Genomic DNA, 24,166 nt, shown 5'->3' on the forward strand with positions numbered 1-24,166 from the left:
ATTGGACATGATTATGAGATTATAAGGCCTCTCTGTTACACCCTGTGTAAATTAAGAATAAAAGCTCCGTAGAAGAGCACATTTGTTCCCCTGCTGTTTCATTTGAAGAGTATTTTGAAATGTAGTTGTCAGACATTAATAGTAGAGTGCACAGCCACGGTATAACAACAACAACAGAATAGTGAATTAGTCATTCACCCATGAACCAGTTGTAATCATTGTGAGATTTTTTCAGTCTTGCGTCACATACATTGCTTGGGCACAAACACAGTGATACACCCTGCACCCAGAATGTTGATTGCCTCAGCTCTCTATCCTTTACTGCCTTTTCTTTGAGCTCTCTGAGCTTCTCTGACTGTTTTTTTGTGTTTTTGCTTTTCTTGTTTGTGATATCTGCCCTCCTCTTCCTCTTCTGGACTCCCTCAGCCAAGTCATGGTTGTCCAGAATGCAAGGTAGTGTGGTGCTGATCTTTGTTTTTTGTTGGTGTTATGTTTTTCTTTCTGTAAATTATGTCTCCAAAGTGTTTTTCCATCCTTTTGTTGTGGCCTTCGTTGTTCGTCCAATTATCGGCTCTATTTCATGGTGTGTTAAGAACACTCCTGTCATTGCTTTTTCTCTCCATGCTTCTCACTTTTAGCTCTCCACAGCCTCTATCTCTGAAGTACTTTGTCATTTTGTGATAGCATCTTAGACAATTTACAGAATAATGACATTTGAATTTGTTTCTGATGTCTCCACACCAGGAGATTGACTATTTTACAAGCATCTATTCAGTCCACATTTATTGAGTACATCATAGTTTGGTGAATGTTTGCCATGGGGTCAGGCAGGGAAAAGACATTTTAATTTATTACTGACAACCAATCATTCTGAATATCATGACTTATCAGTGCTGATAACAAAAGAAGGACCAAGTATGCCCAGAAGACCATGAACCCAGAATGGAACCAGACCGTCATCTACAAGAACATTCATTTGGAGCAGGTACAGTTCAGAATGACATTAACACACACACACAAACAAACACAAACTTTGCCTTCCTCGTACTTGTGCAGTTACTGTTGCTGTGTGTCACTTTAGGTGAAGTGGATGTCTAACATTCCTCTTAGGATTCTGTCCTCATGCCTTGTCCCCAGGGCTGTTCTCTGTATCCCTTTGCAACCTCTTATCAGCATTCCCAAGACTCAAGTTTACAACCATCATTTCTGCTCTCATGCAGTCTCATCACAGTCAGCCTAATTGCGTGTCATTTTAACAAAAAGAGTGAGAGAATATCATTGTGATCGTGTTCCTGTGTGCTTGTCTGTCACTTTGTAAATGTCATTGTGTATATGCAGGTGTTCTTTGTAGATTTCTGTGTTCGCTGATAGCACATGTAGTTGGTGACAGAGACACCACCCAAACTGTAACTACCACAGAGAGGGATGAGTGCAGATGCACTAGCTTTAGTGGTCAGAGAATAGATTGGCTCCTCCAGGGCTGCCTTCTGTTTTAATCACATCTCATTGCTGGCAGGAGACTGCCAGCATTAAAAATGCCGATGCATCGTTCGTTTGCCCGCTCCCTCCCCGAGATATATTTTCATCTCCTCCCACACGTTCCTAAATACAAATACACATACACAAATACATGCACACATGCAACATGTATTGGAACAAACACAATCTAACGTAAGTAGATGTCCTTGCTTCCTTTCTTATTACAGTAGATGACCCTCCTATTGTAGGCTTGCATTCACTCATGCACTGCACACACATGCAGTGTGCCTGTTTCTTTCATGCTTCCTCCACTCACATGCACACAAACACAGACAACAATCACAGATGCACATTTCTCTCCCTCACACATATACATGCACACATTATCCCTCATCATAATCTGTGCCCCTCTCTCCTCTTCTTCCCTCTTACTATCCAGTTAAAGAAAAAGACGCTGGAGGTGACAGTGTGGGACTATGACAGATCCTCCTCCAATGACTTCCTTGGAGAAGTGAGTGCTTTTGGAATCTGATTAAAAGCGTGTGGAAATGTCAAATGCATTTCGTTTTTACCTCACAAAAGAGGTTTCTGCTGCTTTCCCTCCCCCGATGGACCGGCTTTTCTTAAAACGACCTTATACTATTAGCCTTATCTCCCTCCTCTCACAAACTCAAAGTCAAGCTTTGCTTCATGCCTGTAAACCTCTATAGTGAGAAGAGCTATTTTTGTGCAAATTGCAGTAGCCAATGCATCACAATTCTTCAGCAAATAGACTTTTTGCGCACACTGTATTGTTATTTACCGTCATACAAATTCCTCTCGGTGTTCACTTGTATCAGTGAGTCTTGAATATTTCTTTTTCTTTCTCTTGATGTCACTGTGTGTGTGTTTGTTAATTGTGTCTCAGGTGTTGATTGACTTGTCGAACACTGCTCTGCTAGACAACACGCCGCGCTGGATGCCTCTGAATGAGCAGAGTGAGAGCATTGAGCATAGCAAAGCCCATAGTGCTTCTCAAGGCCCACCAGGGTCTGGGTCAGATCAGGGTTATGGTCAGGCACACAGCCTGGGCCATATATCAGGCCCTGGATATGCTGTGGGACAGGTTCAAGGACCAGACGGGAGTCATGATTCACCTAAGAACTCTGTGATCAAGAGCAGAAGCCATGGAATCTTCCCTGATCCATCCAAAGGTAAAGTAATCCTCAATAAGTATTTGTTTACACCAGGAAACATACACAGGTGCCCATATGCAAGAAAAACTGTTTTTCATAACCTTAGCTCTCAGTTGTCATAGAGATAGAGGCTGTTGTAATAGAAACAAAAATTCTAATAATTTTTTGACAGCTGTAACTACACCTCATGTGCTTGTCAACTGCTACATGGCACAATACGGGTCGCTGTGGAGCAGAACAAATAAATACTGATTCATCTACATCTCTTTCCTTCCATTAGCAGTTATAACCATCCATTTCTTCTTCCTCCAGACATGCAGATGATGCCTTTGGAAAAGTCACACAGCAGCCCCGGCAGCTCCAAGTCTTCCTCTGATGGTCAGCTGCGCTCCCATGGCCCCTCCCGAAGCCAAAGCAAGAGCAGCGTCACTCAGGCCCACCTTGAGGATGCTGGGATAGCCATTGCTGCCGCAGAGGCTGCCGTGCACCAGTCCCGCCTGCAACCAAGTAAATCCCAACCCTACCCATGATACACTTCCTGTGACATGCTTCCTTTTTCCTGCGCATGTAAGCTTTGTTGAGATCGTTTGATGAAAACATTAACCACTGAGCGTTCACCTCCTTAACATTTCAATATTTTAACATTGCCTTCTGCTCTCCTCATCTTTTTCTCTAAACAAAACGTGATTTGCTTTGTTCAATAATCTAAATTTAATTTCTCCTACAAGTTATATCAATGTTACTAATATAATCACTAAACAAAATCCAAGGCAGATGAAAAAGACAAATAACTGAGATATATCAAAACGAACTATTAAAAGCTTATTTTATTCAGTCTTTAAATCTAAAATTAAACGTTTATTAATCTGGCACAGTAAGTGCACTACACATCCCAAATATTGTATTTGACATTTCCCATTTATTTAACATTTTTTCCTGCCTATTTTTGGAATCTTAAGTAGGACATAAAGGTGCTTTATTACTAAAGTATTTACACAGCAGAAGAGTTCAACACTAACAAAACTAAAGAAAAATATACATTTAATTCGTTCCAAAATAAGACCCCTCTATTTCGACATGAATTGTGCATGTGCCAATCCCAAGCATATGGTTTCTATAGAACCCTAGTGTGGAGATCTCCAACCCCAGTATAGAAACCAAACTGGGATGGCAATCCCTCACGTCTTGCACCATATTAACACGATTCAAACAATATCCATTGTTGTGTTTATGCTTAATTTTTAGTGTGATGTCCTGACAATAAAGGACTATGTTGTCGTCCCTTTCTGAGATAAGTTAGCACAGTGTCAGAAATATTTAAGCATGCAGTTGCAGCTTCCCTGACTACTGTTCCCTGGCCACTGAGGACTTTGTGATGCTGCAGTCTCTCTCTGTGTGTGCATGCGTGTGCCATATGAATGAACCCTTAGATAAGTGACAAAACACACACAGACACACAGGCTCCCCTCCCTACCCAATCCTCTCCAAAACCTGCTGCCTTAAACAAAGGGGACACAAATCTGAGACTGAAGCAGTCAAACCAGGAAACACAGTCACACCAAGAGGTTCAAAAGTCAACAGGAGGCTCACTCACCGGCTAATGAGAGTAAAGCGGTCAGCTATCCATGAGAGGAACAGAAGTGTCGAGGGAAGGTGAGACAACATAGGAAAAATGTACTGCTAAATATTATTAATCCTATCTTATTAAGCATAATGCAATATTACTAAAAACAAAAAAATGGATAAGAAACAAAATTAACTTAAATATATAACCAAATGTTTAAATAATTGAAGTAACAAAATAATTATAATTTCATTATTTTCATGTGTGTACATCTGTGAATGTCTGACAGTGTGCATGTGCGTGTATTGTTTTGTTTATTTCTTTATTGATAAAATTATGTTTTCGTTATTGCCTTTGTGCCACAGATTGTGTTTCAAACACAATCTAACTACTATCAGTCATTGTTTAAAAGCAAATGTAGGCAGTGGACACCGAGCTCATGAAGGCAAAGAATGTGTCCACCCTCAGTCTAGACAGAAACACTTCACATATTCCCTGAACTAATCACGCTCTTCCATACTGTAAGAGCATAACTCAACAGCAGCCAGGAGCCAAAATTAAATAATGAAATATATGAAAGAACATCCATATTTATCACACTAAATTCATTTTCATCTGTGAATTAAACTGAGTGACCTTCATTTATGTCCAGTGAAGGGAATAGCTGTGATCTTCATGAGTTAACCGAGGTAATTTACACTACACTGCTAAATGCAAGGACAAGCTGTCCTCTACGCTGATCTGTCCCTCCTCTGATATGCTGTTATGTGATGCTCAGTCACGTTATGTGTGGCAGACAGCGTCGCTGTCAGTGAGCTGGGGGTGTGAAGTGTTTCCGTTGGACATGTATGCATGTGTGATAAAAACTGAGTCGGTAAAGACACTCTCTGTTTGTTTCTGTTTTCAAATGATTAGATATGAATGTTCAGATGGATGGATAGATAGATAGATAGATCATTTCCTCACCATCACGCTCGCTCTTGCCACCCTCAGGACCAGGACACCGACTGGGTGATGTCTCAGGGTCTGTGGTGTTGTCTGCCCCGAGTCTTGTGGGAGACGCCTATGGAGGTCTGGATGGGGAAGAAGAGGCAGGCATTGGAGTGGACAGTGCCATTTTTCAAGTGCCACGCATGTGAGACCATTTGCAGCGCATTCTTAGCACATCCAGTAAAGTGTAAGGCTGAAAGTAATGCCTTGTTTTAAATTGTTATTCAATAGTTCTGATGATGCTCATATGTTTTTCCTCTCACAGTGGTAAGGCTATTCCGAACGGCACTGACAAAAACCAACTAGGGACCCCAGAAAACGAAGGCAAGTTCCATAAATGGCCTCTGTTTACAGTTGTTACTTGCTTGTAGGTCTCCACCTGCTGGATACTTTGTATAACAACATTTTTTTATTCTTTATTTATTTACCGAGACCCTCTTTTAACCACCTCCACTGTGTTTTCAAAATGACTGCATTTAATTATGGAGTCAAACACTCAATTAAGTGCTTATTGTCCAGAAACAATATTTACCCTGCCTAATGACTTAATGCAATCGTGGCTTGTGATCGTGGAAGAGAAGTGGATGTCACACTATCCTACCCACTGTCATAACTATGTCTACATTTCATGTAGCTCAGGTGTCATGGTGCCTCCCATCCAGCTCTAGTTACAATTTGTAACAAAGAGCCCAAGGTCATCTTTGGCTGTAGCCTAGCAGCTGTTACACAGATCAGGGTCTGGAGGTCATTTCCATGGTGCCTGGCAACTCATTTAACACATTTAACTCGGCCTGCCTTAGTAAAACGCTCATACTTAAATTCAATGGAGACACATAACAGTCGATAATCCTTTTATGTGCAACCATAGGAATCTGCCTTGAAGTACTTAGCAAAGTTCAGCCAGGGCTATCCAAATAAAAGAAATAATGAAATAGACATCTTATTCTAAAAACCAGATCACCGACATCTCTTTTTCATGCTTATTTTCAGGCGGTAAAACACAAGTAATGGGGGAGATCAAGGTGGCTCTCAAGAAGGAAGTAAAGACAGAAGGGGACCAACTGGTCTTGGAGATCCTTCAATGCAGAAACATCACTTACAAGTTTAAAAGTCCCGACCACCTACCAGGTCTGCAAGCAGTGTGTAGCCTACTTGTGCACATGCATGAGTGCAAGTATATTGGTGTGTGTTTTCAGAAACTAATCCATATTTATGATTTATCTAATATGCCTTCAGATCTGTATGTGAAGTTGTATGTGGTCAATGTAGCCACTCAGAAGAGGATCATTAAGAAGAAGACCAGAGTTTGTCGACACGACAGAGAGCCCTCTTTCAATGAGACCTTCAGATTCCCCCTCAATTCAACCGGACACTCCATACAGGTACAACAGGCCACCAAATGAGACAGTTGTAGACTGACAGATATGGATCTAGGTCTGTCCATCTGTCCAACATGATGTGTCACACAATATTGCTCCTTTTTAATCACGTTTAATACATTTTTTGAAAATCTGCTTGGCCTATTAATCATAGAGAATTGATTTCATGTATAGATTTGCAGTAATTTGTGGTGTATTCATCCTATTCCAGTTCAGTTTACATCCAGCATCTCAAACACGGTTTATTGTAGCTAATTAAAACTGGAGGCTTGTAACGTCAGACAAGTCTTAAACCTCATTACGGTAAGTTTTATAAACCGCTCTGCTGCCTCATGTAGCAGCTGGGAGATTGAACCCTCGTTCTAGAGGGCTGCAGGATACGAGCATCTAAAAGTAGCTGGTACATTTTATAAAAAGGTAAATTCTACATAGACTGTAAATACTGGCAATCTTATTTCATGCTCACCGACTATTTTTTGGGCCGAGGCTAAAGGAAAAATTAAGTGTGATGTGTTAGAAATACAAATACATGTATTGATAGTCTTGTTTGTAATTTTCAGATTAAAAGGTTTTGATTTGTTTCTTATTTCTTCTCCTTAGGTTAACATTAATTAATAGATCAGACTTTGCTGTCTTGTAACCACTACACCCAATGGTGCTTGCATTATTCATGCTGAATAACATGCTTTTACCAGTGCACTTTGCAAGATGGAATGGGTGTGTGAGCTGAGAAAGCACAAACCCCAAACATCAGATAACAACAGAATAAGCCATGACAAATCTGTTTCCCCTCTCCAATGTATCTCCAGCTTTTCTTGGTGTCCAATGGAGGCAAGTTCATGAAGAAGACCCTGATCGGGGAAGCCTACATCTGGCTGGACAAGGTGGACATGAGGAAGAGAGTGGTCAGCTGGCACAAGTTGCTCGTCAGCTCCACTCAGACCAACCCCTGAGCACCACACCAAAAAGATAGAGATGCGATAGATGGACAAAAGGTGAAGCCAGAATGTACTAGTTCAGCGATCCGGTTAGACAGAAAGAAGAATAAGAGGGAAAAAAAATGTCACGAAGACGAAATAAAAAGATCCATTTAATTAACTTCCTCTGTTCATAAGTTATAAGAAGGAGGGAATTATGTGCTAGTACCATACCAACTTTATCAGTCCAACACTGCCAGCACACATGTCCACCTCTTCCCATATCGAGTCTGTGCTGGCTGTGGACTTTGCTTGTAGGGTGCAAACATGCAAATACCACAGCAGGCACTGAAGCAGGCACTCAGCAGCAATATGGCTTTGAGAGCAGCGATGTCTTTCTTACCATAGTTCCAATTCCACAATCCACAGGCGACTTTGTTGTTTTGGTGCTGTGCAACTGAGCTAACATATCTATAACAGAGGGAGAGACGTTTTTTTTTTTACTTTGATCATCAGCTGACAATGTGTCATTATTGTAATTCCTAAATGATGTTCATTCAGTGGTCTTGAAGTGTTTAATGGTGAAGGAATGCGTCATGTTTTTGTATTATAGTCTAAAGAGACAGAAAAAGAGACAGACAGATGACTTTTGCTATGGGGTAAAGATAAATATGTACAGCACTACAGACTGTAGATATCACACATGCAGATTACAGAGCCTATCAGAGAACCACATTGTACAGTGTGATGTTTATATAATATACATAGATATCAGATGCAGAATATATCTAAATACAGTACAATATACACTATAAGAGTTGTTCTCTTCTCTCTGAAATATATAGAATAAAATATAGACGTATGATCTTTATTTGAGGCTGTGGGTGGCGCACTGACAATCCAGTAGGCTACTTTAGTCTATGGTGTAGGCACTCTTAATAGCCGTTATGTGAACGTGGACCTATGTGAGCTCAAGGATATAGCTCCTTCAGTCCTCTGATCACACTGATACACCATTAGATATTCAACAGGGCTGTGATGGATTACAAATTGTAAAGGTCAAGGATGAAAAACAGTGACATATTGCTATTTCACTGGCATGCTGTTGTGTAAGGCAGGTTAGAATTACAATAAAATGAAAAGCATTTGTGTTTTGAAGTTGCTGTGTTGAAAGTTACATGCCAACCATGATGACAAGAGTTTGACAAGAGTTTGTCCAACTGTGTCATATATACGACATTTTACTTTAAGGCTGTTGTAGTTGCTCAGAGTGTGCTGATATTTCCTTCTGTGTAGCCTTTAATGTAATTACAGTGTTGGAATGGACATGTAATTAACACAAGTTGTGTCAAAACCACACGTGGGTCTGCAACTGTCATCAGCTCATTATGACAGCTCTGATAAGTAAACCCCCCTGGTCTGAGTTTTACTTAAAAATATTGAAAATCAAGAAAAAAAAAAATTCTTACCAGTCGAATGTCAAGGTTTCTCTGTGTGTCTGGCTGTGCTGTAAAACTCACTGTGCTGTTTTGTGTCAGTGACTCCAGCAACACAGTGAACCAGCCTCTTTCACTGCCTGTGACCAAAAGACTCACTCAGGCTCACTGGGGTTCAGTCATATTTAAGTCTCAGTACTAATGTGGAGCAGGTGACACATGTATTCATCTTGTAATGTTTTGCCGCCATATCTGCAGAATGAAAAAAATACTATCACGTGACCCTCATAACTACTGTTGTGTGTTTAGACATATCACAGGGCTGATGCAATTTTTAAATATAACAGAGGAAACAACAAACACACTTAGAACAAGATGTCACTTAAGTCTTATAGAAAAGGATTTAAAAAAGAGAATATAATAAGAAAGGGAACATTGTTGATCTTTCAGATAATTATTTTGCTGTGCCAACTTAGATTTGTTTTAATTCCAGACACATTGGTTCTTAATTCTATGCAACATAGATGTGTTTGAATGCATTTGCTTTTTTTGGAATTAAATGTTATATCTGTGAACATATGGTCAAAGAAAATATGTCTTATAGAAAACAACTTTAATTTGTACATCCCTGAAAGAAAATATTAAATATATTGATTTTTTTACTGATTTTAATATAAATTGTTAGTATTTACTTGGAGCTTGTGCACTTTATTATTATATTGTTTTTTTTATTGTCTCATTTTAAATGTCATGACATGCAAGATTATGTGTTTTGTGTTTCTGCACTGAAATGAACTGAATCATGGTGTATGTGGTGGCAGAAAATATTGTGATGTGCATTTTGTATCTATGTGGCAAAAGAAAAACAAGCAGACGTTGGGGTTCCTAAACACAATGCACAATCTGGGGAGGAATCAATCTTACTACATCATGTTCATAGTCTACTTAACAGTCTGTGTACAAAGTACAGTAAATAAGACATGTTCCCTAAATGCTCAGTCATGACTGTTTGACCCCTCGTGTTTCATTAGACTTCCCTCAAGCTAATTACTGTTCCTTCATATCAGCTGTTGCCTGTAATTGTGAATCCATCCATTTGTTGTTGTTCTGAGGGGTGTGAATGTGACTCAAGTCCTTTGACATGTGTACATAAAGTGTTTATTTTCTACAAAGATTGAATGTTTATATTGTCCGGAGTTTGAGCATGTGTGTGTCGAAAAAAAATCACAGAAGACTTATAATTGTACAGCAATGCGTGTTTGTAGTTGTATAAGGGGAGTTGACTGTGTAATCAAAACATGTGCTGTCAACCAATGACTGTCTGTGCAACCGCGTCCCGTAAACGACTGAAACAACTCAAAGGGAAAAAAAAACATCTATTCAACTTCAATAGTTGTCTGAGACTTTATGTTTTGGATGTTGCATGTTTTGTTGATGGTTTGTCTGTATATTTTGCCTACAGATTATGTTTAAAAAGAGACACAATATGTATAGATTTATCTGTATGCTGACTGTAAAGAAATATGCTTGTAAAATTGTCTTGTTTTTCAAAAACAAAGAATCTAATGTAATGGTTTTGTGGTTGTACACAGGATGTGTTGAGATATTATGCAAATTGTGCTGTAAAAATCAGCTGTTTCCCCTGAGTCTAAAGAATAAAGATTAAGAAGAGCTATATTACACATGCAGAGTTGAGCTTGTTTTTGTTTTGATTTATAAAACAGAAGAATGCATACGAACAATTTTGTTCATACATAAGGATCAAAAGGACTTTTTATACTACACAAAAACAACAAAGCAGAGTGAAGTCTGGCACTGTGCCATTCTTAATAGTACCACCAGATGGTGCCAAAGTGATGCACACTTTGATTTTTTATTATAAGGATGTATTAAGAGCAAGAAAGTAACCCCTCTTCAACACTTCACATTTCATATTGTTTTTGAGTAGTTTGATCATCATTTATTAATTCCAGCGTTCGTGCATTTCATTGTTCACCTTCTGCTGTCAGTGGATCCTGCCCTTGTGCTCTCCAAATAGCCAGCCAAATGAGGTATGCAAAGGTTCACAATAAACAACTTTAAAGATGCACTTGTATTAACAGAGCTGCATACAGAGAGGCAGACCTAGCCTTGCTGCCAATTGTGGTGCAGTCCATAACATGCTTAACAGCTTTTTAACAATTATGATTTATTCTTAGTAGTATAGTAAAACATTATTGTCTTTTTGTATTTATTAAATGGCCTATTTGCTCTTTTATTATTATTTCTTTAGTGCAATTACCCAGCACAATCTCTATCAGCTTTAACTAAAAAGACTAAATATCTGGTTTGTGACTTACTATATATGTATTATGGGTATATATATATATACATATATATATATATATATATATATATATATATATATAACTGAATAAGTGTCTTGAAGACAAGGAGGTCAAACTACTGTATTGATTTACTGTAATAGCACAACTTTAAAGCACAATTCTGTTAACAGCAATGGATTTAATGAATTTCCTCTAGATGGCAGTATCCTCTACCAAATAACCTGATTCTTAACCAGTGGATTTTTAACCCATTATTTACCTTAACATCATTGCCAGAAATGTCCATGCCAACAAGTGGTTCTTAAAATCAGCCTCATAGGCTGATGTTAAAAATGGTATTGCTCTGCTTATTCATTTTGGACCCATCAATATATTTAAATAAAAGTTATGTTATTATTTGGGAATTCCCAGTTTGTGTGGAGTAAAAATGAAAAGAAAAAAAAAGACTTTAGGGCAAACGAGGTTATTAGTTAAAGTGAAACGTATCTATATACAAGTGTTTAAATATTAATTGTATAATGGTTGGAATTTTAGGTCATGTAACCTACTGTATGGAATATATTGGTGTCTCAGGCTTCAGACAGAGATAATCTGTATATCAGGGTCTGTCTGACAGATGCCATTAGTTGTTATTCTTGTCTTTTATCCACTTCAGATTATACATTAGGAGAGGTGTAGCAGTTCGGGCATTAGTCTGACACCTCTTCCTATTCAGGATGTAGTGTGAGATGTTCTGAATTGATGAAAGAAAAGTATTGAATGGGGATGTCTGCAAAGAAAGCCTCCATCCCCTCCACACTGCTTTTGCTGTTATGTTCCTCCGCTCCACGCCACCTCGTCAGTTCTCACCATTCACTTTTCTCCATCCCATCAGCAGGTGCATCTCTTCCACTGCAGGGAGAAATGAGTGTGAGAAAAGTGTGGCGAGTGAGAATGTGGAGAGGGTGATCTGTCAGGGAGTGAAGGGATGAGAATAGTGGAGAAACTGAGGGGGGAACAGCAACAGTGCAGTACAGTGAAAGCCAGCGGAGAGGTTGGGACGGGAGAGACAAAGAGAGAAAATGGGGGGAGGGAGGAGGGGAGGGTAAGAGGACACACGAGATGGTGTGTGGTTGCCAAGCAACGATTGATAACCAAATCCCCAAGCATCTTGCTTGTGCTGCCCTCCCCTCCCTCCAGGCCACACACACACACACAGACACACACACACACACACACACACACACACATACACACAGCAGGTTTATGTTCTCGCTTTAACACTCAATTATTCAATCAAAGTGTTGATGCTCTTAATTTAGAATGATAAAAACTGTGATTTTATAGGGTATCCTGCAGTGGTGCAGGAGCTCGTACTATATATTCTATTTATACATTCATGTTAGGATAGGCAGCGCATATATAGCTACAAATCCAATCTTATAAAAACAGGTGTGATTGATGGTACTGAGATTTATAGGGCTCTGACTGTACTTTACCCATAAGATTTTACACTTTATGTGTGAAATCAATAGCTCTGTCACACTAGCAGTGATTCCCATGGGGGATAGTTTCTTTGCTCGCTGCCACTCATGCTACTCGGATGACTGATGGCGAATGGCAAAGATTGTGCTATCAAAGCCAGTAAATTCTCCCATCTCTCCAGGTTGAGGGAATTGAAAGGTTGTAGGGCATTTTAAAGAGCCAAAGCCACATCTGTATTCAGTGTGGGTGCTCTTGTGTGTGTGGTACCTGTGTCAGACCCTCCTTTTAGCAGGTGTTTCTTTAGGGAGGTAAAAATAAAAAAAAATTTGTTGCTCCAAAGAGGGAATGCTGTACACCTTGAGGGAAGGAAAACATAGAGTGATGCTTTTTGGACCAAAACAAATATTACTTATACTTCTTTTGAAATATCACATGTAATGTTTTGATATCGCCACTATTAGATCTAATGGGCTACAGAACTGGGGACAAATCTAAATTGCATTAGGTCAAATCACTGACTGACAAAAGTCAAATTACGAGATAAAAGGAGCATGGGTCGATGGGATTTCTTCCCCCGCTAGATTGAAAAGAAGGAGGGGGGGTGAGAGAGAGAGTGAGAAAGAGTGAGAAGAGAGAAAGAGAGAGAGCGAAAGAGAGAAATCCAGCTTCAGTATCTGTTAGAGCGCCGTATTGCTGGGTGAGCAGATTAGATGTGTCAGGGTTCGTTAATCTGAGAGGGAGCGACAGACCGCCGCTCACACTGCTTCCGCACACCGTTCCCACTCATCGGCGGCGAAGGGGAGCGGAGCACATTTAGTGTTGACGCGCGTCGGGGAATTTACCTCACCCCCCACCCCCCACCCCTTTTTTTTTTTACAATGGATACCTGCAGGGTGCGAGCCTGGGTGTTTCTGGTCCTGTTATGGCAGGACGGGTATTTGGCATCGCAGTTTCCGACACAGCTCATGTAAGTATATCCCCTATAATCCCATTTCGAGCAGTTGCTGTTCTGGTCTGCAGACTCGTTTCAAGTGCTCGTTGTTTAGAGACGAGTAGCCTATTAGGTTAATGAGCCACTCACGGTGTGCTGGCGCTTTCGGTGAGAGTGGGATGGGCAGGTCGTTTCATTCATGCACCACTGGTCATCTTGAAGGTAGACAATATTTCAGCTTTCCTCTGGATGCTCGCCTCCAGGCGGTGATGGATCTTGGTTACCGTAGTCAGCAGATTGGATGTATGTGGCTGAGGAGCTCTGTGAAGTTGTCGAAGAGTTGCAGTGGCTTCGTCTGGTCCTGTTCCTTCATGTAAAATGACAAGAATTTGCCCCTTGTCTGTGGCCCTTGGGAATGTGGTGTTTATTCCCCAGTAGTAATAAAATAACGTCCTGCTGTCCAAATATGGCAAAACAGTCCTCTGATTAATTTGCAAAATCCGGTTTTGTTAATGTTACTTTGCGTTGATGGGTAATTAAGTTATCTTGAAATTCTGTTCACATTCAGGATTGTTCTCATGAACACCTTTTTAGAGCCACCAGCATACAGCACACCAGTCATTTTGTGATCGGAGGTGTATTCACATATAATTCAACAGTTTGAGTGATACAATAGATGGAAAATCAGCATGTTGTGTTTATAACCATAAAACACAGCATTTGAATAAATTCAAAACCCATCAATCTGTTTGGGAAAAAAGAACAGACTTTAGTGCTACGTTTATAATTTTGGTGGGGTTACACCTTTATTTACATGCATTAATGCAGAAACTACATTTATTTACACATTTCTAAGATACATTATCTGAAGTGGCAGTGAAGCGTAACAATACACACGATGCAATACAATGTGATACGATACAATACTACGATACAACTTCACTGTCAGTTTACACTGCAATTCATTTTGCATCCTTGTGACACATACATATGACACTTTTCATAGACAAAACAAAAAGCATTTATAATTAACAGTCATTATAATTAAATATATCACCTTTTATAGTCTTGATTCAGAACCAGCACACTGATTTTGGTTTCGCGACAGGATAGGTTGATGTATGAAATAATTCCTCCGCCTGTTGCGTTTAAATGGAGCGACTATAATTCACCTGTTAGAGGGCAGCAGTTGATATTCTCCATTTAAAACATGCGAGGAATCAGATACTCAGATACTAAGATACTATTAGCAAGTCTGAGCTTGTTGTTGTGAGTTGCTTGAAAGGAGTGTGCCACAGGTTGGCCAATTATCATTGTTCAAATTTGGATTTGAATGTAAAGTTTAGCTTTAAGTTTCACTGCTGAGCCAGGCCGTACTGCAATCCAGCATGAAACTCTGAATCACTGATATAAAAAAACTGAAAAAAATGATCTGGCTACTGGCTCCAAAAGATCTGAGTCCACAAAGAAAAGTACACTCTTGCTGATATTCAAACACAGAAATTAAATAGCTACTGCTATTGGGCTGCCGTAGCAGAACATATACATTTTTATAGCAACCCTTTGGTATAGCCTATACACAATTAGTGACAGAAAATCAAAACAAAATCTACTGAGTGCTTTGCGTTTACAAAATGCATCCATCAGTCTGCAGGAAAAAATCGATTCAAAACAAGAACATTTGACTGTACATTTCACCCACATTGCTCATGCCCGATGTCATGTTCTCCATAGGTGGTAGCATGAAGTCTTTCAGGCTCCAGCATCCACTCTAAATGCACATTACTCTGCCTTGGGTTTGCTATGGTGATGGTGACCATTTAATAATCTTTATATTTCAATGGCCTTCGATCCATTGCTAAATTCAATCCCAATTTGAAGAAGAGGAGGTTGCGGAGGGCTCTTTTTTTGAGTCCCCTGCGGAGGAAAATCTACAGCCTGGATCATCTACCAGGCAGTTTGTTCATCACTGTTGAAATAACAAGCAAATATAAGTCAATTCAATTAATTTTGTATAGCCCAAAATCACAAATTTGCCTCAGAGGTAAATAAGTAAATATAAAAGTATTCCGTAAATGATTGAGTCCAAATTCATCTTCTAAGTTACGGACTCTGCATGTCTATCTGCATGGCTAGATACCACTAATAGGATTTGAGCGGAATATACCTCAAAATTGCTGTAATATTACTCTCGGGTGAGTTGTTTTTGTTTGGAGTGTGACTGATGATCAGATGATAGGGTTTGAACATAAACAAAATGAGCCAAAAGAAATGAAAATGAATTGGCTTCATTCAAATGCATCTCTTTATGATCCTAAATAGCTCTGTTGTTCGAGTAGCTCGTCTGGAGATGAAACATTTTGCACTACCATAGACGTCAACAGCAACATTTCAAAGTGAATAAAAAACAAGAATGGGACAAATACCATATAATGATTTTGTAACAAATAAATCATGTTGGCTGTGCCAGGAATATTTCAGAACAAGCCCATGTATTGCAAATCTAAGGGGATAACTGTTGTAAGAACAACAAAAGATTCCCCTGTACTGGTCAGAGCTTGATCCAAAAACCCTCCCCTGTATATCAAGGTGTGTTTTAGGCTGTAGAAGGACTGAATTGGCCTGTTGGGTATTAGTGTACAGGCTACAGATTGTGAGCAGAACACCGGGGGTTGTTGTGGTGCATCGCTGTTGGTGTTTCCGTGCCTTATTATGTTGTGCTGTCTGATGTGTAATTAGACTGTAGTTTAACCCAGCCGCCCACCGAGATACAAACTATGGGCCAGCTCATTAATCTAGTGCCAAAGTTATGACATCACAACATCTGTCTCTCACTTTCTTGTATTGTCTCTCCGTCTCTCTTTCTGTTTCGCTCTCATTTGCTCTTCCTGTGTCTGAAAAACAATGTAGGGCAGTGTCTGACCCATTTGCCATTTGTATGTGCGTTTGTATGTGTGTGTTTAATTATCCAGTGTTGTACCAGAGGCTGTAGTAATCAAGGAAAGCAACCAGAGCAGAAAAAATGTGCTACTTCAGCTCAACAACAATTACTTTATTACTGTTTAGGCATCTCTGAACCACCATGCTATCTTAGCCATTGAAAAGAGCTTACATTATACTTGTGATAAAATAATGATAACTGTAATTCAGCTACTTGTATATGTATGGAAAGAGCTGAAATAAGATACATTACATGCAGGAGGTGATCTGACTTCATATGGATCAACCATGACGGGATGAAAGGCCTCACCTTATGGTATTTAGGAAGTATCGCCATTAAACTAGGTTGAGACCTCAAGGGATGGTTGGAAATGCATGATTTAAGAATGAAGAGTTAATGTTCAGAGACTTTCCATACCTATGCATAATACATTTGACCGTTTAAGGCAAGTTAAAATGAGGGGATTTGACTGTAAATATTCATAAAAAAGCAACAGGCATGCGACTTTTGGGAGTAGTAGCACAACTTTCTACTTTTAATGGTCAGTTACTGTATATCATGCGCCAAGTGGGCGCACATTTGGTATTTACGCATGGACAAAGCAAATACCCATACAAGGGATTCAGTATCGTGAGAATTGGGATGAGCTATTCTGCAAATGAGACACTCCCATGGAGCAAAAATATTGTAAATACATTTCGGAAAAAAAAGTCCATCTCAACCAGATTGGACGTGCAGAAGAACTCACATACTGCACCACAGCCTGGGTTGTCTCATTCATTTGTCAGCACCTGAGAGTTTTTGTTATAGAGATTTGCACTGGTAGCAGTAGAATTCACAGCAGCTAAACTCTGGAGGGACGGCCCTCTGCTTCTCTGAATGTCAAGTCCCTGGAAGCACACACACACACACACACACACACACACACACACACACACACAAACACATAAACTCTAACTCACAATTGACTTGTCAATACTGCAGGCTTTAAGAACTCAGGGGTCCAAGGTCCACTAAAATACCTTACAATCAGTTTGACGTTTGCAGATTTGGGGACAAGGAAGGGTGAGGCAGAGCAGAGGAGAGATGAGGATCAAGAGAAGAGAATTTATGAGGAGAGAAGAGAGGAGAGGAGAGAACTGGCAGTTTCTCAACATCTCATGCATAGATGTAGCTAATATAACTACTAGCAAGAATTATAAAGAATTAGATTTATTTTAATTAAATGTAAAATAAGAGATTACTGTAAGCATAAGGTTAATATACTATATACAAATATAATAAATAGAAATAACAACTCAAAATAGATGTAAGTGTAAATATGAGCATTATCAGAGAGTAATTATAAGTAGTACAAAGTAGCCTGTGACCACTGACCACAAGGTTTATTTAGTAGTTATTGTGGAGCTTTTGATCAAATCACATAATCTTCATCAGCAGATATCATTTTCCTTAATGGACTTCACCATTTAAGCCACCATACATTGCAAATAATGGGAAGTTGATCTACAAGCCCATGATAATTGGGCCCACCTTTATCTGCTGATGAAGATCATGTGATATGACCAAAAGCTCCAGAACTCCTACTAGATGACTGTTCATTCAAAAATGCTGTAACATCAAACAATTAAAAAACTAATCGTGTGCTGCTGGTTGTGAATCACCTGGTTGCATCCAGCACCACTGGTCCATTTTTCTCCTCTTTACAGATGACACTTGAGTACCCAACCCCCTTTTGGTGGCTCTAAATCACACTAACATACATTCAAATAGCTGGACATCTGTGTTACATAGCCACAAAGCTCTGCCAAGCCAGTGTCTACAATGTTGACGTGAACCCCTAAACCATCTGATTTTGGGAATTAAGAGATAGCTTCGGAATTATTGCTGACCCTGCTCTAATATGCCCACCTCTCTTTTCCTAAAAAATTTCACACTGTGCTATCCCCTTTGGTATTCCCGCTCTTGCAAAGTTTCTCATCTTTTTTCCACAAGTGTACTTCCCCAGTATTTTACCCATCCACTGTGGATTTTGTGTCTCTGATGTATCTTTCCCATATATTTTCTGGCTTGTGGATCTTCTGTACCGTTCTCTCTTTGTGTTCATCGTATCACCTCCCTCATCTGCATTGAGCATTGACGCTTTGCACACAAACTTGCATTACACTCACCACATTACTGCAATGGCACTTTTTGAGAATTTTTTTATGGGTGTGAGTATGATATATCTCTTTGATATTGGGGAGGATCGCAACGGAGTCTGTGTTAGCATGGCAATGTGAATGCATGGCAATGAGAGCATCTGTATCCCATGCCAACCTGTTATCATTCTCATACAATATTAATGACTTTGTCTCAGTGTGCCTGTGTGTGTGTGTGTGTGTGTGAGTGTTCATGTATGACAGTGTATATGGTGAATTAATGCATCCACATGCACACATGTATTTTGATCCTGCAAGCCTCTCAAACCAGATGCGCTTCTAGATGTGTCCGATAATTATAACGAGTCACTGTGTCACTTAATGCATAATGTTTGAGGTCTTTGACATTCTTCTCTCGTCTATCTCGATCCACAGCCGCTGTGGAGGCAGGATGCACTGAGTGATTTACTTTGTCAGTATATTATAATACCTGCTGTGAGCTTATTGTGGGTTGACAAGATGATTGGAGGTGGATGAGAGGACGGTATAATCCAGTGTGTGCCACTAGCAAGCTGGACCTGATTTCCCCAGAGCTCTTATACAGACAAGCGCGTCGGTCCTGGCCACCTCCCACCTCTCGCCTGTCCACTCACATCAGTGTCACCATGTCACAGCATTGGCTGACACTTATCTGATTGGTCGACATCATTTGGAATCCCCAGAAAGTAATTGTATTGGATGACACCAAATGGCACGTGTTTGATTAGATGGATTGGTTGACATTTTTGCTTGACCTATCAGAGTGACTCTCTTTGGCCTTGTTCCATTTTACATGTCCAGTTGGTCTTGTCAGATGATAAATGTAAGACAACTTGACTGTTGACAGTTTAATTGCACATAGAAATGTTTGTGATGTCTCTTCCAAACTGGTTTACATCTGAGATATGATTAAGATTGGTTGTGTGCTTTTGCCTTGTCCCACAGGATTAAAGAATGGGTGGAACAGATGCAGAAAGAGCTTGTAACCCTGGCAGACACGGCCACAGCTGGGAAAGGCCTCACTCAGGTATAAGCAACACATTTGTTTACTGCTGTATTAATGCCCTGAATGTAGCCCCTTTGACACTGCTATGGACCTGCCACATACATTAATTGATCAAAGAAGATGCACTATTTGTTGTTTGTATGTTAAACTCTTCTTTTTGTTGAGTAAAACAAAGACATTTTAAAAACATGACAATTTGTTAAATCATCAATCATGTGTGTGATTTTACACGTTTACTACTCTCTCTTTCTGTCCAGATTTTTCTGAGAAACCGACACCTGTACACTGTGGAGCAAAACGACGCAGAGGAGCTGGTGGCAAGAGCAGCCAGGAAAATTGAACAGCTGCTGCGGAAGAGGTCTGCTGCCTTGGAGGTACGATTCACTCCACTTAGAGGAACCAACTGTCAGTTTGCAATTTTACTTTGGTTTTATAGCTGTACAGAATGATAGCTCCATTAACCAGGGCTACGAAAAGAGGTTTTCCATCTGCTTCTTGTCAAGACATTGTACTCTTGAATAAGTATATGCAATTGCCAAAGTGTGTGCGGTGAATCATGTGTTTAGTCCACTATTTGTTTCAACTATTGGGGACTGTGTGTTCATTTTATCAATATGTATTAAAAAGCAGCCGAAAAAAATAATCAAATGTTAAAGATGCAATGTATTACTGCAACATTTGTGACATTAAATCAAATCAAATTGTATAATGAAAGTAATTATATAATAACTTTACATGGCAAATTCTTTACAATTAACAAGTTGAGTGCATTTAGCTTACATGAGAATTTTGGTGGAGCAAGGGTACACCTACCAGACTCCAGGACAGATAGGATAGAGCAAACTAAGAAAAAAGATAGCTACGTATATGTTCAAACTCTTTAATGGAAATGTGCATGGACAGACCTGTATTGAACCCACAACACTGAGCCCGAGGGCCTCAGCTGCAGAAGTACCACAGTACCACATGTCCGATAGTTTAGTGTTGGTGTGATGATATGATGGGAGATAGACAGTAATCCTGAAATCTAGTCAAAGTATTAAGACTAAATAAATCTTTAAAATGTTGCACGTCTATTCTTTTACCATGCACATCGAAATCAAATGTACCACCTCGTTGCACTAATCATTGTATCCAAATACTGATTCTTATTATTCAGATGATCTTTGACACTCCTGCATTCAAAGAGGTAGGGGATAAATTACACATTATCCCCCTATAGGCCAAATTGAATCATAGTTACACATAGAAAATAATCATATTCGAAATTATGTAGACAGTACATTTTTAGATTTTAAATAATCCGATTATACACTTACGCATAAAGCATTCCGTTGCAGTTACACCACCATCTGGCTATCTAGTTCGTCAATTATTCATCTGGCTTAGGTCTCACACTAGTTTTCCAAGTGTGATTGCTTTGGGTTTGGTTGAAATTATCTGCTAAATGAAGGAAGTCACATTCAAAACATTTTAATGATCATTTGGCAACAGGATCCCTGGCCCTTCTCCATATCTGAAGGCTTCTTGTGAGGGAAACAAAAATTAGGAAGAAATCAGTCAACAACCTCCTCAATTCTGGAGGCCATTACTTTGTAACAAGTTGTTATCTGAATGTTGTGATTATTTTGTAAAAGCACACTAGCATTTGAGTGGTGAGGCGATCTCTTGTGTTATTTTATGGATGATATAATATAGTTTGTATATGCTATAACAGCAAGGGGTGAAGCATGCAAACATTAGAATAAAGAGCGAGGACTGAGATCTTTCCTCTGCAGTATCCAATGTGATAATGGGAGCTTTGACCCGAGGGATGTTTCCTTTTTCTCCTCCTCTCTTTAACCATTTTTTACTGAGAAATGGGTCGGAGATTCTTATCTATATCCAGAGTTTGAACTGTTTTTATACATTCAGAGTTCACATCACCCCTTACTCTGCCTTTATAAGGCATCACCATTGTTGTCTTATTAGTAATGGAGAGAGAGTATTTATGAATGTCCATAAACACAACTCCTGCCAAGTGTCTGTCTTGTGTATGTTAAGTAAACACCCTGGTGTTCTTATCATTTTTCCGAGTACTGGTGCCATGAGATGCGTAAACGGCAAGGAGAAAATTGGCTTCGGTGCATTATCCAAGTTATAGAAGAGAGAATATTGTGAGGGTTGTGTGTGTGTATTTGTGTGTGTGAGCGTGTGTTTTTGTGTGTTAAGGGTAGGTGGTGGGTGGGGGGTCAGTTAGCCTGATTCTGACAGACCATCCAACCTCCGGACATCGATCATTCTCGCGTTATATTGCGTCATTGTGTGGTCATCCTCACCTACGTGTAACCTCTAGGCACACTATATTGAATTTTCTGTCCTGAGATGTATGGATGGGGTGATAAATAGAAGAAGGGATGATGTGAAAGAAGGGCAAATGCATGAACTTGATGGATACATGGAGTAACGACAGAAAGAACCGACAGTCTAGTTTAGGGGTCTTTTTAAGACTTCTCGGGTACAACACATAGCAGTGTAACTAAACACCAGCAAACTCGAACGTGGCTGTTTATCAGACAGAATACAGGAAGATAATCTTCAGTTGGGAGATCTTTTCTTGTTGGGTGTGTTTGATATGAGGTTGGGAGTGACTCTTAATTTCAATATAATTGATAAATCAAGGCACTTGAGCCACTTTCCCGCAGTTGTCAACTTTCAAACTTGTATCCCCCCTTTGCCTCTCCATTTGTCTCTATCTCTATCTCTCTTTCTCACCCTCACGTCTTTCCGTTTCTGATCTCTAACTCTGCATGATGGATGACCTATGAAGGGCTGCAGTTTACCTAGCAACAGGTGTGTGAAACAAGTGTGCACGTCTATGTGTGTCTACTCATGCTTCCATAAATAAGTGTGTGACAGAGCATAACATGCATTATTAATGAGTACTTAGCTGCACGCTGTTAGGAGAGATTGCTTCATCAAAGGTTTTACAATGTATACCGGAGCTTCATCTCAACAGGAAACACTCACACACCTATTGGGATGTAATGCATAGTGGCTATAGTGGCTCAAGCCAATTCTCATTTTCCCTCTCTGGCTTGCCTTTCCTGACTAAATAATTATTATAATCACCAGCTGTCATTTGTGGCATAATGCAGCATTATGCAAAGGACAGTAATGATAAGTAGGGTGGCCCAAAAATGTATATCTCCATTATTTCATCTATTAACTTAATTTACACATTCATTCATTTTTACTGTAGGCCACACATGGTACTGTATATATGACTGATCTTGGCTCTCTTTTTAAGCTTTAGAAAATCTAGCTTGTGAAGGGAGATTTTGGCCAGTTACAGGTCATTTCAGCAAGAAGTTGTTCATATTGGCTGTTCTACAAATGCAGATGCATTTGCATGTCCAGTTTAGATGCTGAAAGCCTGATTCAACAGTGGAATACCCTGCAGGAAAAGTTACTATTCCAGCATTGGCAATAACTGCATGTCTTACACTGCAAAAGGAAGACAGACTTATCAAAAAGAGCGCTTCACAATATTGGCGAAGCATTTCACAGATGAAGAGTAAATGTTTAGCCTTCTGCTAACCGTAGCCGGCTCTGCCAGCTCATTGCAGCTCACGGCTATAGGTTGGTAGAAATGTAAACTATTAGCAACATTTTCTCTCCATGTCTGAAGCGCTTCGCCAATATTGTAGCTGACTCAAGCCTTGAATCACAGTATGTCATCTAGAGAGAGAGAGAGAGAGCGAGAGAGAGAGAGAGAGAGAGAGAGAGAGAGAGAGAGAGAGAGAGAGATGACCCTGAAAAGGTTTGTCAAAAGCAGTTGACCACATAGTGAAAGAGTGTGATGTGCTGGAGGCTAGATCCAATTACTTCAACACATCTCTCCCTCCCCCATCCACAGGCTGTTCTCTCTTGGTCTTGCTGTCTATGTACACTGCAATTAAACACTTAATTATTGATGCTTCAGAACTGTTATGGTAAAAGGCAAACTGATAAAACACTGAAGACAGAAATCCACGCATGCGATGTCCACAGTCCTCCTCGCTCTCTTGCTAACAACCAGCAGCCACGTCTGGTTTATCCTTCTTTTTTTAATAATCTGCATGAAGTGAGTGTACGTGTATGTGTGTCTATGTTTTCCTGTGTGTACAGTAGTGTGTGAGGGTGTCTGTGCAATTTCCTCTAATCTCCTGGGGTGAAGGGCTCTGTCCAGTGACTAATGAGACAGTCTACAACATTACTTAGAGTAATACCTCAACCAGCACCACTAACACTCTACAGGATCCAGGTGGCCCAGTACAGTGTGTGTGTGTGTGTGTGTGTGTGTGTGTGCGTGTGTGTGTGTGTGTGTGTGTGTGTGTGTGTGTGTGTGTGTGTGTG

At 39.8% G+C, this 24,166-nt stretch overlaps 2 protein-coding genes across 9 annotated transcripts in view; both read left to right on the forward strand.

The window, feature by feature from the left end:
* pclob (piccolo presynaptic cytomatrix protein b) overlaps positions 1-10,628 on the forward strand; it is a 54,356-nt gene extending 43,728 nt beyond the window's left edge. For 5 of the 6 annotated variants that reach the window (XM_031857822.1, XM_031857841.1, XM_031857871.1 and 2 more), the window contains 10 exons: positions 427-453; positions 892-985; positions 1,919-1,990; positions 2,387-2,672; positions 2,967-3,161; positions 5,212-5,353; positions 5,474-5,532; positions 6,199-6,336; positions 6,445-6,590; positions 7,397-10,628. In XM_031857822.1, the coding sequence (XP_031713682.1) occupies positions 427-453; positions 892-985; positions 1,919-1,990; positions 2,387-2,672; positions 2,967-3,161; positions 5,212-5,353; positions 5,474-5,532; positions 6,199-6,336; positions 6,445-6,590; positions 7,397-7,540 (1,303 nt within the window). In that variant the 3' untranslated portion in view covers positions 7,541-10,628. The remainder of the gene's footprint in view (positions 1-426; positions 454-891; positions 986-1,918; positions 1,991-2,386; positions 2,673-2,966; positions 3,162-5,211; positions 5,354-5,473; positions 5,533-6,198; positions 6,337-6,444; positions 6,591-7,396) is intronic. The other variant, XM_031857851.1, reaches the window with a different exon arrangement.
* A 2,843-nt stretch (positions 10,629-13,471) lies between these two features.
* Positions 13,472-24,166, forward strand: part of LOC116389896 (voltage-dependent calcium channel subunit alpha-2/delta-1) — a 54,920-nt gene continuing 44,225 nt past the window's right edge. For 2 of the 3 annotated variants that reach the window (XM_031859007.1, XM_031859015.1), the window contains exons 1-3: positions 13,568-13,698; positions 19,729-19,810; positions 20,047-20,163. In XM_031859007.1, the coding sequence (XP_031714867.1) occupies positions 13,610-13,698; positions 19,729-19,810; positions 20,047-20,163 (288 nt within the window). In that variant the 5' untranslated portion in view covers positions 13,568-13,609. Of the gene's footprint in view, positions 13,699-19,728; positions 19,811-20,046; positions 20,164-24,166 lie in introns of all 3 variants that reach the window. The other variant, XM_031859025.1, reaches the window with a different exon arrangement.

This window comes from Anarrhichthys ocellatus, unplaced genomic scaffold (genome assembly GCF_004355925.1).
Source record: "Anarrhichthys ocellatus isolate YVR2014 unplaced genomic scaffold, GSC_Weel_1.0 scaffold2, whole genome shotgun sequence".
In the NCBI taxonomy this organism is placed as follows: domain Eukaryota; kingdom Metazoa; phylum Chordata; class Actinopteri; order Perciformes; family Anarhichadidae; genus Anarrhichthys; species Anarrhichthys ocellatus.